This window comes from Xenopus laevis, chromosome 8L (genome assembly GCF_017654675.1).
Source record: "Xenopus laevis strain J_2021 chromosome 8L, Xenopus_laevis_v10.1, whole genome shotgun sequence".
In the NCBI taxonomy this organism is placed as follows: Eukaryota; Metazoa; Chordata; class Amphibia; order Anura; family Pipidae; genus Xenopus; species Xenopus laevis.
In genome coordinates, this window is record NC_054385.1 from 60,770,520 (window position 1) to 60,782,575 (window position 12,056).

General features: G+C 37.1%; 1 protein-coding gene across 1 annotated transcript in view; it reads left to right on the forward strand.

The window, feature by feature from the left end:
* Nucleotides 1-7,035, forward strand: part of LOC108698492 (sodium/hydrogen exchanger 6) — a 44,502-nt gene extending 37,467 nt beyond the window's left edge. The window contains exon 16 of the mRNA XM_018230010.2: nucleotides 1,401-7,035. Coding sequence (XP_018085499.1) covers nucleotides 1,401-1,667 — 267 coding nt within the window. The 3' untranslated portion in view covers nucleotides 1,668-7,035. The remainder of the gene's footprint in view (nucleotides 1-1,400) is intronic.
* Nucleotides 7,036-12,056: the final 5,021 nt, after the last annotated feature.

Here is a 12,056-nt window from a genome sequence, read left to right on the forward strand (position 1 = left end):
TTCATAATAATATACTTTTCTAGTAGTATGTGCCATTGGGTAATCATAAATAGAAAATTGCCATTTTAAAAAATAAGGGCCGTCCCCTGAGATCATAGGATTCACTGTACTCACAAACATACCAACAAACCATACGTTAAGTCACATGAGCCAATTAACAGACAGAGTTGTGTCTTTTGCTTCCACACTTCTTCCTGTTACAGTTAGAGTTGTAGTATTTCTGGTCAGGTGATCTCTGAGGCAGCACACAGATCATCACGAAATGGTGGCTCAAGGCAAGAGATGTAAAAGGGCAATATTTACTTAAATATATATTCCAGTTTGGTAAGATTCTTTAATATGCCACTTAATATGATATGAACCATCTGTTGCTTAAGTGTTCATTTTTGGGGTATAGTTTTCCTTTAAGTAAGCCTTTTTTTTTGTAAAATCCCTTAATATTACTTTAAACATCCATAAGAATAACATGCCTTTCTCCCTGCACTAATTCTGGTTTCTAAATCCTATCCTATCTTGGTTGTTCTGATTGTAGTGACAGTACTATAATAAATACAAATAAATATATATATATATATATATATATATATATATATATATATATATATATATATATATATATATATATATATATATATATATATTAGCCGTTTGACCACTACTGCTATTTGCACTGTTATATGGATTTAGCAGCTATGGAGCAATCAGAGGAATGGCATGTAATTAACTGGGAAAAGTAGGTATGTGCAGAGAGTATGCTTCCAGCATTGCCCTTTCAGCATGTGATGTAATGGCAGCATTAATGGGGGTCCATGACCCCCTTCACAAGGGAGAGCAGAGTGATCTGAGCATAAGTGCTACTAGGAATTGCCTATTTTCTTGTTAATGAATGTATATCACAAATATGATTGAAATTGTGAAATGTCTTGCATAAGATCATGCGTAAATGTGAACCTTCCTTTTAAAGCAGGAATGTTTTATGAACCAGGCTTTTCATCTAGGGCATGGAGGCTAAGTAGATTTTTGCTATTTGATATGTGTCACCTTTCTTCTTCTTGCATTGCTGATTAAGTGATAAATGACAAGACATATGGCATTTAAAATAACCCCATGCCTTCCCAAAGGACCCAGTAAAGGCTGATGTAAAGCAAACATGTGACCATCATCTACTTGCTCAGTCCATAGAGACTGAGACTGTTGTGCTCATTGCTATTTATAAGCATTTTCCACACCACAATGCAATGTAACAATGCACTGCAAACTATGGTACAATTATAAACTTGAAAAGTGCCTGCCCAAACTGCAGCCTTAGTAAGTATATGAGGAAAGTTCTCTTACATTAAAAGCCCCATAGCTTATAAATATTTTATTTCACAGTAAAAATATTTTTTTATTTTTTTCAGAACCAGGAGCAGTTAAAAGATGATGATTCAGATCTGATCTTGAATGATGGGGACATCAGTTTAACATACGGAGATTCAACCATCAGTACGGAAGCCACAGACAATAACTCTTTGCGAAGGGGTATAGGGAACTGTGTGGAGGATGCACTTGACCGGGACCTTACATGTGGAGAACATGAACTTGTACTTAGAGGAACACGCCTTGTCATGGAAGAATCCGAGCCCCCTGTGAACCTGCAAGTTACAAGGAGGCCAAGTCCTAAGTAGTTTTTTTGGGGGGGGGGGCAGGTTTTCAGGCCCTTGTTCTCCACAGCTGTGTCGAAGATAACAATACATGTATTTATATGATGTTGACATGTTGTACTACCTATAGCATGGCTCTGGTTGTTTGACCGCTATTTATGTGGAAGAACCTGTTCAGTCTTTTTATGTCATTTGTGGTGAACAATTGCCCTCCCAACCCAGCCCCCTACCTCTCTGTCTTGGAACAGCAGCATATGAACAGACAAATTGTGTTTTTGTTTTATTATTTTGAAGACAACTTGCTTGCACTTTAACAACTCCATTGTATAAAACATTTGCACACAAGTGTGGCCTATGATTATCACACTGCCAAAAAAAAAGACATGAGAATAACATTTTGTTGCCTAAAACTTTTGCTGTAGCCTTGGGATTGTTAACATATATATATATCAGCTGGCTGTGATTTTTAGGCTATTTAAGAGGCCTAATCCTTTGTATGTCCTAAAGTGCTACCTTGTATTTTGAGGTTTGTTGTAATATAGTTTTTTCCTAGAGTTTTGTGCAGTAAGGGACAGAATTCAGTCAGACTTACGAGTTTGGAGACTATGTGACCTGTCCTGTATTACGTCTACTTATTTATAAAAGGCAGCAAGATGGATACATTTTTATTGTTTCCAGCTGACATTGTGTTTGGGAGAAAAAAAAAGGAGCCTTGCATGCCAAAGGTAAATGCATGTCCTCAGGAGATTCTTCTGCTTCATGAAAATATTTTGTGGATTTTTCACCAGTGTAAAGTGTGCCAAACTTTACTTACGGTTTGTGTACCTATCAGTACTCATGCATGTGTATTCAGTAATGAATTGCCAAAAGTCTATCTAACAATGCCTGAAGCCTTGATCACACTGTCCCTCATTGGCTGGGTCGGTTAAAGGGGAAATATACCTTTTCAATCCACAAGAGCCGTGAATATCCTGTAAATTATATCCTTATAAACGGTGCTTAGTGGGGTCATCGGTTATAATGAGAGCTTAGTGAGGTCATGACTCACTGAAACTTGTGTAATATAATAAATAAAGTCAGATCGGAGTTCCATAAGCTGTATAAAAACACTCGGCCTTTGGCCTCGTGATTTTATATAGTCATGGAACTCCTTGGTACTAGCCTAATATTTTACAATTTATTCACTATATTACGTTGTCTGTTCATTTTTCCCTTGCAGTACATCTTAGTTTTGAGGGTGTAGGAAAAATGTTACATTCACATAAAAAAGAAGCAAATGCTATATACTGACTACTTGCTATAAATATTGTGATCATTCATTCTGTCCATTAACAGACTGCCCCCAGGTACTATTTTATTGACATACGTCACACGGTGTAGCTAAATCAATGAAGGTAAAACACACCTAGACACAAAGGTCACGTCATCAATATCATAAAATGACACAGTCGTTAAATTATTATCCTTTATATTCATCTATTTCATTTGCACCCAGTATTGCTGTTGTATATCATAATTATGGTTGCCACCCGGGTGGTAATTCAGCGGCCTAGAGCATAAAATAAGTATAAAAAGTATATATACTTTTTAGCCCATTTTTTTTGCCAACCCTACGGGTGTTTTTTTTTTGTTTTTGTTTTTCTGTGAAATATAAATAGTAATATAGAAAGTTAGGTTGAAATAAGACACACAACCATCAATATGTTGTCCTTTCATTGATCCCTGCAGGTACAGTTAGCAAATGAGGTTGGATGATATATGCTTCTTTGACTGAAGTTTTATTTATGTACAGAAAGTAAATTCTTCAATTTGTTAGCACTGATTATGGACCTGATTGTCTTATTGAGTAACCAAGCTGGTTGTCTGTACTCCTTTTACTGTAAATATGATTGTAGGTCTGAGCCATTCAGTTTAGCTCATGTCCTCTGGGTGAGCTTAACTGTATTGATGATGTTTTGTAAATGAAAGTAGAGTTCCTGCAAGTTCAGTCTTTTATTTCCTTAACTGTAAGCACTTTGATGTCGAGTGACTAAAAATAAATACATAGAACAATATCACAGAACGTATTTTCTCGTAGCTTGCTTCCACATGAATATAACTATTCCAGAGTCCGTAATGATTACTCGGAAACTCACAAGTGGGCTTTTGCAAAAGCATATTGTGAGACAAGGACTACATGTGGTGTTTTGTGTTGTTGTGGAATTTACAGAGGCTCTAATTTAGTGCCAATCAAAATGCCCGGGAGATGTGTCAGTGTAGCAATCTGCAACTTGTAAGCAAAACACCCCAATGGCATATCCCTATGATCAGAGATAGGCACCAACTGGGATTTACTGCATCACATTTTATTGCTGGTACATAATATACTGAAATACTAGTGTGGGACAGACCCTAAAATAACCGTCTATAAAAAAATAAACAACAAAAAGGGCAGCTGCTGGAAGTAACTGTGTAGTTATGGTGAAGTGGCATATATGATGATTATTATTATTAACATGTATTTATATAGTGCCAACATATTGCGTAGCGCTGTATGATGTAAGTTACTGAATATTGATAGTAGCACTGTGGATATAAACAAAAAGGTATGGTGTAGCCATTTACTCAGCAATTTAGCCTAATCATTCTCCCACTCCTGACTATGTAGGCAGCTTATTGGTTACTCCCACTGATATCTGTTCTGATAGTAACACTAATAGCAATGGCACACATTTTGTTGGCCACTGGAGATTGCTTTACCCGTGGATGATAAAATCTCAAAATAGCTTTTGATGCAGAAGAAAGGGGGCCGGTGCATGTAAAACACTTGACGTCCTGTGGGCAACAAAGAGCTGTATTTGCCATTGCCCTAATAGAGGGGAGGGAGAAGGATCCCCAAAGAACCAGGAAAGAGAGAGACAAAACTGATTCCCATAATTACCGTTTTTTTACACTAAGGGGCAGATTTATCAACGGTCGAATTTCGAAATGAAAAAAAACATCGAAATTCGACCATCGAATAGTTTAGTCCGACATTCGAAGTCGAAGGATTTTAAGATCGCACGATCGTACTTCGAATCGTACATTAATTTTACAGAAAAGTCCTTCGACTTCTCAAAACTTAGCCAAATACTGGCTATAGGTTCTAGGAGGTCCCCATAGGCTAACATAGCATAGCAATAATAATTTTTTGAATTCTCATTTTTTGAATAATTGTTAACAGTAATTCACGCCTCCGATTCTCCACGAGGTAACATTTAAACTTAAAGGACTGCCTTCCTTCTTTGTATGTTTATAACATAGCAATTCGTCAGGTTTAAGGTGGCGAAGTGTCGAAGTCGAAGTTTTTTAAAGAGACAGTACTTAGAATGGTGGAATTTGTGAAGTATTTTCAATTCGAGTCGAAGTCGAATTTGGCCTATTCGAAGTTTTTTAATTCGAAAATTCACTTTCACCTTTGATAAATCTGCCCCTAAGTAAAATTTGGCCTCACACATATTAAGGATTGACAATGTGCATACAAATCTGGCCGAAATCTCTTGCTTATTTAGCAGAGATATAGAGAGTACCACGTTTAATCACTGTCTGTAGTGTTTGCATCAATCCCATTCATTTAACACTTAGAGGCACATCTATCAAGGGTCAAATTCATGTCAGTTTTTTTTAAACTCCCAAAAATTCGAAATTTGACAAGTCGAAATTTATTAAAATCAAATTTTTCAAACTCTGATGAATTGAAACGACCCGAAAACTTGAAACGAATTTGAGTTGAATTTTATCAAACTCAATTCAAGTTTTTTTCTCGAATATCAGGAAGGCTGCAAACATCTCCAAATTGATCCCTGGACCTCTCCCAATGGCAGGTTTTAGGTGGCGAATAGTCGAATTTGAATTCTTAAAGGACCAGAGTATGATAAATCTCGAACATATAATTAATTAGATATTTTTAAAAAAAACAAAAAAAAAACTCTAATCGAGTTTGGATAACTCCCTACTTGAATTTGACAGTTTTGACCATAAAAATAATTCGAAAATTAGAATTCAAGTTTTCAGTTCGAACCTTGATAAATCTACCTCATTATATGTGTTTGGTTACAAAAAAAAAATATATTCTTCTTTATAGGGTTCCTTTATATTTCACAGTGTGTCTTCTACCCTTTACCTCATTACCCTTGTGACTCCACTGACAAATTTTGCTGTATCATGTTATCATTCATAATCTACAAATCTCTCCTCCTTAAATAACCCTCAAAGCTCTCTGATCTAGTTGGAATTGGGGCAGATGTCTTGTTCATTAGTGAAATAGAGATAACAGGGGTTCAGCAGTAACATGGTGTACAGTAGTGATTTCCTGGCCTCAAGGCCAGTTAGGGTGTGTTACCGGTAGTGATGCACTGAGTCCACTATTTTGGATTTGGCCGAATACCGAACTGAATCCTAATTTGCATTTGCAAATTAGAAATGTTTTGCTTCCTTGTTTTGGGACTAAAAGTCACATGGTTTCCCGTCCTGCCCATAATTTGCATAGGCAAATTCAGTTTCGGTTCGGCCAGGTAAAAGGATTCAAAATCCAAATCCTGCTGAAAAAGGCCGAATCCCGAACTTAATCCTGGATTTGGTGCATCCCTAGTTCCTGGGTTAAATTGTTTGCTGAGCTAGATATTCTTTGAACTTTGACTGATTTGTGTGCCAATTTTATCCACTGGTATACACATTTCCTGCTTGCCACTAGCAGCCAATCAGTAGTTAACTGGCATCCCCCCCCCTTTCTTCTTTTTTAACCTTTCCTTGCCTTCCCAAACTTATTCTAGGTGTGTGTCACTGGGATGAAATCTGCCTTTGGTTATTGGACTAAAATGGCGACAGGTTTGTCTGTTGTTGGGACTTGTGATCATACTAGAAAACCAAGTTCATACATTTAGTTGAACTGACGATGTAACTATCTTCTCCAAGAATGACTTCCATCTGTGATGCAACCGCTTATTCTCCTGTTTGTAGCTTTTTCCTACTATGCAGGAATTCCATAAAACTGTGTTTGTATTGTCATAAATCATCATTGTAACCCTTTGTGGCGCACAGGCTCACCAAAAGTGATATTAATGGATCAAACGCTGTTGTTGTTTGTGTTATATCTTGTATATTCCTGATCTGGTTTACAACATTTTAATTTATAACAATTTTTGAGAATGTATAAAATGTTGCCTTTGGTGTATTGTGTACAGTGAGTTAAGTAAAGCAAGCGATCACATTCAAATTTGGCTTTTTTTTAAATAAATAAATAAACCTTGTGCTTTTTAAGGAAATGCTTGTTGTCTACATTGATGTTTGAGCTTTGTGTTTCCCAATGAATGTGTCGGCATTACTGTTAGCCAGCAATACAGAAAAGCTGTACATTAAAGGAGGTATCAATTCACTGCTGTCTTGGCCATTCTTCCGTTTTACTGGGGTGAATTGAAGGTGCAAATTCATAGTCATTTTGTTGAATTAATGGTGACAAGTTTGAGCTTGGAGATTTGTATCTCTAATGTGTGTTAAACACGTTTTCTTTTTGTTTATGAATGATTTTGCTGATCAAAGCAGTATGATTTCAGTTTTCTCAAACCCAACATTTTTGAGATTTATAATACATCAAAAAGAATGGAAGTTTAATCTCTGCAGATCTATCGAGATAACGCTGAAATCAATAGGAATTGGATCTTTCACAAAAATTCAGTGTCCGTTTCTGATAGATGTGCTCCAACCCGGCAAACATTGTTTTTTTTTCCTATTTCATCATATTGAGACATTGCACTTCTTTGTGTCAGGATATTAAGTGATGATCCACTGGGATCAGAGAGGAAAAACGATTTAGGAATAGTAGTTAATGGGGGTTGGAAGCACAGCATAGGATTTCTTTTCTGTAAAGTGTTCTCTTTACTGGAAATTGTTGGCTTTCCTCAAGTTGTCATATTTACAGTGTAGTATGGATATACCCTGTACGTATTTTTCCTATTTCGGGAAGTATTTGAGAATAAAAGATATTCAAACCTTGTTCAGTTTAAGGAAGCTTTTTTTTTTTTTCAAGCCAGGGGTTTGCTGTGAGTTGATGCAAAGTAAAAGGAATGTCTCTGCTGGAATATTTATTCTCTGCTGCTTATGGGCAGTGGTACATGTTGTGCTTTCAGGCATTTTGTCACTCTGATTGACAGCTAGGGAGGTGGGGACAACGTTTTTGATGTGAGTGGAGGAGCTGATTCTCAGCCTGCATCAGTACCCAAACTCAGGTAAATGACAGCAGCACAGAGCATGTGCAGTGAATGAGCAAAAGAGAAGATGGGGAGCTACTAGGGCATCTTTGGAGACAGATGTTTACTGATAAAAGGCTGTGGTTGTCTTGGGCTACTGCTTTATTTAAGCTTTAGTTCTCCTTTAACTCTCTTTATACGCCAACATTTAGCCTATTTTTTTCACACATCCCATTTATAGCGGAGGTATCAAAGCGCTGTTTAAGAATGGTGTCTTTAGTATTTTACTCATTTTTAATCAATATAATTCATCCCTGTACCAGTTTCCACAAATTTCTGTGCTATTGTTTTGATTCTATCTCAGGAGAGCGAAGTTTTCCTTATATCCCTTTTTTTCTATGTGTAAATATGAATGTCGGCATGCATCCCTGCAACAGGGACTGTGTCCTAAACGGACCAAGAATGATTGTATTTTTCTGTAAAAAGTCAGTGGGTGACTTGCTTGCTGGCAATAATGAGCATTTACGCCAGGGAATTTCCTCTATTGCTGTGGTGTGCAGTTCTACTTATTAGGCAGAAATCCAGAGTTCCATATTAATTTTTGTCTCAAAAAGTTAAATACCGTATATACTCGAGTATAAGCCGTCCAGAGTATAAGCCGAGGTACCTAATTTTACCTCCAAAAACTGGGAAATCTTATTGACTCGAGTATAAGCCCGAGTATAAGCCTAGGGTAAGACATGAAGCAGCTTCTGGTAAGTTTCAATCAAAAAATTGAGGGTTTCTGCTCCCATTGGAGGTGCCGGTGTCTCGTTTTTGGACGCCGACGACCATTCTTGGATGCTGGCGACTATTCTTGGACGCCGGCGACTTTTCTTGGACGCCGGCGACTATTCTTGGACGCCGGCGACCGTTTTTGCGCTTGACCCGAGTATAAGCCGAGGTAGAGTTTTTCAGCATATTTTAGGGGCTGAAAAACTCGGCTTATACTCGAGTATATACGGTAGGTCAAAAAATCATACACGGTGGTCACATCGCAAAAAGGGCCACGGGCCATATAATTTGGTAAAGTCAAACAAAAGCAAAAGTTGGGAGAGACTTACTGTTGCTCGAAACAGAGGAACCCAAAACATGTAGAAAATCTTTATTTAGGACATAAGCCTGACGCGTTTCATGCCAAGGGTGAGCACGCAGCCTATGAGTAAGTGCCCACCCTTGGCACGTAACGTGTCAGGCTTAATTATGTCCTAAATCAAGATTTTCTACTTTTTATACCTCATTTGGGCTCCTCTGTTTCAAGCAACAGTAAGTCTCTACCAGCGTTTTAGTTTGTTTCACTTACACCAGGTCCCTGCTTGATTCTGGCCTGGGCATTATCTGCCAAGTACTCGGCTTTCCCCCAACACTCCCAAGAGAGATGGAAATGATTTCAGCTACTTTTACTGGCAGTTATCCAAGCTGTCTTGTTTTCTCTGACAGTCTTTTCCATTTTTATTCTGAACGTGAGGTTTGGGGGTAAAATAAATATTAAGTGGTCATTTTCTTGTAATACCTGAATGAAAGCCATACTTTTTTTTTTTTTTTTAATCTTACAAAAATGCAAAACGCAATGCATGTTAGTGCTAGAAAAGCATTATTTAGAAAAGCAAGCTGGAATCACTTAAAATCAATGTCAGATAGCCAAGAAAAGTATTTGTACAACAGCATGGCTGTATTGCTTGTTTGTTTAGTTTGTTATTGGCCTTTGGTACTAATTCTTTAACATGTTTGTGGTGCTTCTTGCACATTTAGCAACATGGTTTTATGCCGTTTCAGATATACTGGTATAGGATCCGTTCTCTGGAAACCCCTTATCCAGAAAGCTCTGAATTCTAGAAAGGCCATCTCCTTGTACTTCATTTTATCCAAATAATCCATATTTTTGAAAAATGATTTCCCTTTTCTCTGTAATAATAACACAGTAATTGTTACATGATTTTCTAGTAGGCTTAAAGTATGAAGATCTGTTATCCAGAAAACCCTAGGTCCCGAGCATTCTGGATAACAGGTCCCACACCTGCATATTCATTTTCTTATGTCTTTATAATGTAAGATAGATAAGCTTCCATAGTTCCCTGCTGTACATTGTTATCAATATTACAATGGTCTCTGTTATCCCCTGAAAAAACATTTAATCATACTAAAGAACACGTAAGACAAACCCACAACTTCAGTGTCAATATGTCACTATCCCAGTAACTAGAAAAACTCTGGAGGGAATGTATATCTCTCAAGAAGGCTCAAGAACAAATGTGGACTCAAACAAGGGCTTTGTTCACTCAGACTAAAACGTTTCTTTTGAACTCCCTTTTCAAAAAACATGATGGATACATTGAGGGTCATTTATCAACACTGGGCAACAACCCATGGCAACCAATCAGATTGTTGCATTCATTGTTCTACTTGCAGCTGGCTTTAAAAAGCTAATCTCTGATTGGTTGCTATGGGTAACTGCCCATGGGCAAATTTGCCCAGTGTTGATAAATGAGCCCCATTATTGTATCAATGTGCAGAAAAAAGTGATACAAAGTATCATTATATCCAAAAAGTGTAAAACCTGTTAAAAGCAAAACAGACAAAATACAAATAGTAAAATACAACATTATGATACTACATAGACTACTCTAAGAACATAACTGTTCCTTTCATGGTTTGAACAAAAAACTGAACTCTTGAGACTGATATAACAAAATTAAACCTATTAAAACATTGTATTTTATATAATAGCTATACATAGTAGAATAGTTTATTCATCATTCAAACTTCATGGTCTGCAGAGCAAGAATTAAAACATTAGTTTTACAGATACGGTTTCAGACTCCATGAATCATATTTTAAAGACACTTTCCTGAGGAATACAAAAAACCTTTTTATCTACACATTGATACAATGTATCCATCATGCCACTTATCTTTTTTAAAGACACTGAATCAAATTTCATATTGGACACTTGTGGTTTTTTTACTCTTGAGAAAGAGCATCGAAGGCCCAAAACATGTTGTTTATAGCAGTTTACAATACATGAAAATCAACAAGCAGTTAATCTGCATTAGAAGCATTTCTATGTCGGATTCAGCTAAACACTCTGAGTAGTGGCTGATCTCTCACTCTCTGGCAGTGCAGCAACTGATTTTTTGGCCAGTTTTTTGGACAACAACATAAATATTTTCTTGCTTTCATTCTAGAGTTGGTAACTGAAGACTAGTGGGAAAGAGTTGTGATTAAGCGAGTGCGGCAGTGTGACAGTATTAATGGGCTCTTCACTAAAATATCACTGCTGTACTGCAAACAGGCTTGGGAAACATCATGGAATGTCTTACTAAAATATTTGGTTCCTACATAAGGATATTTCTGCTTCACTCCATTTACCAATCCTTTGGTCTGGGACTGACATTTCTCAGTGGATTCTGTTATCTTGTTATATTCCTTTTTCTTATGCCATTTCAATTTATTAAGATAGATAGATTGGTGTCATGCTACCTAATCACACATCTCCCGTATTGATTCTGAATAATGAGCAATATATGCTGCTGGTTTTACTTGGGCTAGAAAGTAATATCTTTATAAATGCCCCCTTATTGTAGCTCACTATAAATCTGCTACAGTCCCAGAAGGAGAGGGATATCCAATCACAACAGTGCAGTCACAAGCAAGGACAGGCTTCAGTTCTCTATCAGGTCATCTGCTGATTGGTTCCTAATCCTATAGTGTAGTATGTTGGGTGCGTCTGGCTCCCCTGCACAGCCTGGGAAAGGAGGCTGCAGGAAGTAGAACAGATTGGTGGGATTAGTAGGGTTTTTCAGACATTTTTTATAAATCAGCCCAATACACTACTACACTACACTACTTTTTTGAGCACTTTCTATATTTAAAAGAGCATAAAAAAGTTGACTGCTGAGTCTTGTCCAGAGAAGTTAATTACTAAATAAGCAGTTGTTTGGTCTCCCCGGTGCAAAAGTCTTCACCTCCCTTGGCATTTTTTATGTTTTGTTGCCTCACAACCTGGAATTAAAATGGAATTTGAGAGTTTGCGCCATTTCATTTACAGAACATGCCTACAACTTTGAAGATATTTTTTTATATTGTGAAGCCACCAACAAATCGGACAAAATAACTGAAATCTTCAGTGTGCATAACTGTTCACCCCCCTAAAGTCAGTACTTTGTAGAGA